The sequence below is a fragment of the Equus asinus genome, chromosome 6 (assembly GCF_041296235.1).
Source record: "Equus asinus isolate D_3611 breed Donkey chromosome 6, EquAss-T2T_v2, whole genome shotgun sequence".
In the NCBI taxonomy this organism is placed as follows: Eukaryota; Metazoa; Chordata; class Mammalia; order Perissodactyla; family Equidae; genus Equus; species Equus asinus.
The window spans coordinates 65,132,081-65,137,500 of record NC_091795.1 but is presented as its reverse complement, the minus strand read 5'-3'; the positions used below and the strand labels follow the sequence as shown (position 1 = coordinate 65,137,500).

General features: G+C 38.9%; 1 protein-coding gene across 5 annotated transcripts in view; it reads left to right on the top strand.

The window, feature by feature from the left end:
• CAMKMT (calmodulin-lysine N-methyltransferase) overlaps nt 1–3,041 on the top strand; it is a 372,589-nt gene extending 369,548 nt beyond the window's left edge. For 2 of the 5 annotated variants that reach the window (XM_014833329.3, XM_044772352.2), the window contains one exon: nt 2,471–3,041. In XM_014833329.3, coding sequence (XP_014688815.1) covers nt 2,471–2,548 — 78 coding nt within the window. In that variant the 3' untranslated portion in view covers nt 2,549–3,041. The other 3 variants (XM_070512170.1, XM_070512168.1, XM_070512169.1) reach the window with 3 other exon arrangements.
• The last annotated feature ends 2,379 nt before the right edge of the window (nt 3,042–5,420 follow it).

Below are 5,420 nucleotides of genomic sequence, written 5' to 3'. Positions count from 1 at the left end.
GGCTCGGAACCTTTAGGATGTTAAGATAGCAAATTGTTTAGCAAGGTAGAAAAGTGACTTAGAGATTACAGCTGGCTTGAAATTTGTTGATAAAAATACTCTCATTCATGCAAATATGCTTTGAAATACAATTTTACGTGCCATAGGTTTGGTTTTTTTGGTTTTTAACTTTGCAAAACCACCCGTGTGTTTATTTTCTGTATTTTTGTATTGAGCCATGAAAACAGACTTGGGCCCGGCTGTGAAGTCAGTACATTGTGTTAAAAGCACGACCATATTGCACTTCTGCTTATCTATTCAAAATGCCACATTACAAGTGGCTGGTGCTTCTAATCTGTGTGGTGTGCTGTTGATAATTGTGGATACTGTAAAGGGTAAACAGTCTGAACTCCACTCCCACTGCTGCTGTTCGCACCGTGGCAAGGCTGAGCATGTTACATCCAATTAATGAAGTAAAGCATAACGCTACTAATAGCAGCTATATAATTTAGTTCAGTCCTCAAAGACCCTGTTTTAACCTACGAAATTGAAAAATTGTTTTATTCACAATTTGCTTTTTGTTCATTTTTTTCAAGGTGTTTTTTTATTTCTTAAAATTATAATTATTAATTGGGCCAAGAAGTACAGCCTAAGTAAATGGAATGATTCTTAAACCACATAACGTTCCCCCAAAGCAAGTGTTTCCTAACAGCTTTGTGTGTGTTCAAGTACCCTCACATCACAGAAATGATCTGTCGCTGGGGTGGAGGACTGCCTCCGAGGGCTGTCGGCTCTTCCCCATTCTGGGAAGGGCTCACAGTGGACGTGGGGCTGGCCCCCGGCCCCTGCTAGCAAAGAAGCCTCTGCTTTGGCCTCCAGAGGTCAGCATAGAATCCAAGTTAAAAGTGATTTCTAACCCATATTTACAGAAGAATTATTTATCCCACATATTACCTCAGGGACTTTATAAAGAGCTCATTTGAGTCTCTGTATATTAGTGCATTGTGAGTGAGCAGGTCAGCTGACTCACGCTGAGTAATCAACTTTCGCTTATCCCCAATCCCTGAGGAAGCATTTCGCTGGCTTGGTCCCCTCTTTGCTCTGTAAAATATTTCAGTGAGCTCCTGTTATCACTAGGGCAACTGGCAACAAAGGTATTTACAGTTGGTAGGTCCCACTTGGTGGGTTTGGTTTGGGAAATCTGTGAAGCCATTTTCTCAGCATTTTTTTTTTTTTGTATTAGCTTAAAGAGTGATGTTGAGGGACATGTGCTTAGGATTAACACTGCTGCTACTTTGGTGGCAACAAAAATCCACTAGGATCTTCCTAAATAGACAACTAATCATCTGTAAACAGAACAAACTCCATTGAAGAAAACAGAATGAAGTTCCTTCAGTGATGGGACCACCACCAGTTCTTAGGAAAACGGATCAGAAAGTAAAGACCCAGATGGCTTTATGTTCCCCGGTGGAAAAGGAAAAGTTGGCTCGTGGCTCCTGTCCCTAATAGGGAGGGCATGCCACAGTTTAGGAATGTGATTTAGAAAAAGCATGTAGTTTGAAAAGATTCCAGTTATGCCGCAGACCTACTAATCCAGGAAAGTGTCCTGTTGGAGCCATTCATTTAGCTTCAGGGTAGGGTGGGGTTGGGGGGTTGGGGGCATGTTTGTCTGATTTGAAACAATAAAGAATTGGTTCCATGTATAATTAAAAGAAATATTTATTTCTGATCCTTATAAATTAAAAAGTGAATTACCAATTGGCTCAGAAACACAAGCTTCAAAAATGTTTTGTCTTCATGAATAGCAAATTATTTGTTAAAATAAATATAAATGACTGTTGAATTTTTCCAGCCAAATGAGGGAAAAGTGTGCTTTAGATTTGAGAACTCTGGATTTTAAAATCTATCGTGAGAAGGCCCTCAGAACTTCACCTGAGTTGTATCGAAGCTTGCCAATCTAATTGTTGGAATAGATTTTCGTCCTCAGAGAAAAAAAATTTTGAATTACTTATCATTCATATTAAAATTCCTACGAAGCAGCTGGAGAGTCTTTGAGACGTCTTAGGCCCCACAAGCCTTTCCGTGGTGCTCAGGCAGTGCCGGCCTGCCTGGTTCCCGGGGCGCTGGCAGCGGGCAGAGAGGCCCAAGAGCAGAAACTTCCATGCCAGTGTCTGGTCTGGGGAAGATGAGCGAGCCCTCGGCTCTCCTTGCAGTGAAGTGCCCTACAGCTCATGCAGGTCACAAACAAGTTTGGCTATTTATGAAAAAAACACCTTACCCTCAGCAAAAGGAAAGAAAACAAGATTCCTATCTTGATGCATAGTATTGTTATGTCAGTCACCTAGAACTACTCTGATTTTTCTATGATTTATTTTTCCAGAACAATATATTCAGGTAAGAAGTCTTCATTATGTTTCACGTTAAAATCGACTGGTAAGAATTCCAATCTGAGTCTCCTCACCTGCTTTTTTTTCTCTATTATTGTTTTCAGTTGAAAAAGGAAAACCAGGATATATATGAAGAAAACCTTCATTACCCACTTTTGCTTATTTTAACCAAAAATGGATAGAAGATTAAGCTGCCCAAAAGATGAAGAAAACATCAAGTGCACAGGGAATATTTTCACAAAAACAGGAATCTGTAATGGGTATAATGTTGGCTCCCTGAGAACTGCAAGCCCCTAGGACTCCGACCCCGACCACCTATGTGACATTCGCCTGGGGGTTATGGAGTCCACCGGTCCTCACCCACGTTATTCCCCAGCCATCCTGGGCTCCTCGTTTTTCAGTCTGCTTGTTGCTCCTCCCTCACCAAACCTTCATTTGTCTTTAAATATCCGTAAACAGCCTGAGATTGGAATTGGACTTGTGAGCAACCTAAATAATTTTCCCTCTAATTGAGACAGAGTTTCTTTTCGTGCTTCCCACCCTCCTTTTAAAAAATCTCTTGGTCTTTGTTCTATCTTGGTGCCAGTAGTTTTTAATCTGTACACACAGCGAACATCATGATTCTTTCCTGGTTAAAAATAAATAAATAAAGCAAATCTTGTTTGATCTCCCTCACATTAATTGTGTTAAATCTCCCATCTCTTTCTCTGTCTTGCTCGCTCATTCTCTTTTTCCTTTTAAACAGGATGTTTTTTTCCTTATAGATGTATAGAAATGACTACATCAGCCCAAGGCCTCCTAAACTGACCGTTTGTCCTCTGGACACAATAGCGTGGCCAGCCCTCTGCTCCTCCTCTCCAATTATGTGCGATTAGTCTCAATGTGTTGTGTCAAGGAGGAGGAGTGTGCTGAGTGCTTATTATCTGTTTAGGTACAAGAAGAGCACATTTAGGCGCTGACTATGAATGAAAAGTGAGCCTTTATCAGGGCTCAAATCTAACTGCTGCTGTTCTCCAGGTCTCTTTAAAATCGGTCCTTTCCTGAGAAATTTTGAATAAATGGTTGCTAAACTAGATGGCAACCAGGGGGAGTTTTTAAAAACTCAACCACGCAATTATCTTATTTAAAGTAAGTCTATATAGTTATATGGTGTGATTCAAGTGGAGAGCAAACATTTACTAGGTGCTATCCAGGATTAAGAGCGAATGACTTTATGCGGGGAACCCACGCACATCCTTGCCAAGTGCAAGGATGCATCCACGAGATGCTTCTAATGCCTTTTGTGGAAATTCAGATGTTCATCTGTAAGGAATCATCTGCACCCACTTTAGCAGTTATGTCCCTAGTAGGTTAGCTATACATCCTCATCTCTTTAGTCGAGGTAATGCGTGTATTTAGTGTGATGCAATTAAAGTGATAGGTGGGAGACTGGGAGCGAATCCCTTTGCATGTTAAACAAACTTAGCTGTCATAAAAACAGCGACTCTCAAATGTCTTCTCTGCTCACTTCTATCATCAAACAAATTTTTCATCATCAGTTTGCATGTCCTTGTATTCACCACTTTTTCTGCTCCATTAGAGCACCTACATGGATCTCGGAAGGCATAGGTCAAGTCGCAGTTAGATCATACATTTCTTTCTCACAAAAACTTGAATTGCAATGCCAAGTGATGGGCTAACATCACAATAACAGCAATTTATTCCTCTTTGGATAAAACAGCAGTCTATTCTCAGTGCTAGATAAAGACCAGGGCAATGCAAACCAGCCATTTAGCTGAGTGGTTCAGCTAGTGGCAGCTCTCCTTTGGCGACTGTATAGGTTGCACACTGGCTTCATATTTTCTTGTTTAAAAATTAGAATTTGGAATGTTTTAAAAGGCAACTCAGGTAGTTCCATTTGTACTGGTGAAAATACAGCAGAAATTATTTCTTCTGTAAAACCTGCAACTAAATCTGCCAGACAAAGAAAACCCATCCCTGGCAGTAGCACCTAAGATGCTCTATTCTTTTTTTTTCTTTGAGAATATAGAACAGCAGTACCATGAGAATATTTTCATTTTTTTCTCATGAAAATACATAAATTGGCAAGAATTCAATTTGCATTCGTTTGTTGTGGGTGTAGAAATCCAGTCTTTATTTCTCTGAGAGAAACTGTATTTTAAAAAGTAAACTAGTAATTTTTTTAAAAAAATCTGAGAGTGGCATGTACAGTTACCTAAGCTTGAGACAGGGCGTAAGAATTGAGCTCTTCTTACCACAAGATACCTACTAAAGAAATACACTTATTGTGTGATTAAAACCTCAAGTCTTTTGTAAAATGTTAAGGAGTTCATAGATCTGCTCTTTATGGGATCCTCACATGAAAAGATCTCTAGTCTGGGCTCTTAGGAAGTTTGTGACAAACTAATGTTGTATATTATTGAATAATTTAAAGGTGTTTTCATTTTCTCAAATTTTTAATAAAATGTCAACATTCAGAAGGGAAAAATATAGCTTCTTTAGAAAGTTTATCCATTTACATTTCTTTTGAACTTTATGATTAAGAATTATTTCTACGCATCAGTATTATGTTGTATAATTGCAATTGAAATGCCCCATTCCATAACTGTCTATGCAATTATACACATGGTTGTTTAAAAAGGAAGCCTGTCTGCTTAGGAACTCATAAGAAGTATTATGATATTACCCTTCCCCATGTACCTGTATCTTCTGACAAAACTCATGGTTTTCCTTTGTCCTACTAAGTAGATTTGGTTGGATATAAGAACGTTTCTAATATTGCCTGTGGTCAGTTCTAATGTGGTGATATGAACAGCCACATACAAATTGGTTATAAGAAATATATTTTATTTTATAGTAAGACATATGCTGTGAATTGGGATAAAAGTGCTAGAAAAGACTACCTAAGAGGTTGATGCTATTTTGTATAAATTGTGTATTTTGTTGGCTTTTTGACTGAGTGTGAAAATGTAACTTCCATTAGGGAAGGGTAATTTAGGTGCTCAGTATTCAGTAGAAAACTTGTCGGGGCCATAAAAGCTTTTCTGGCTGGTT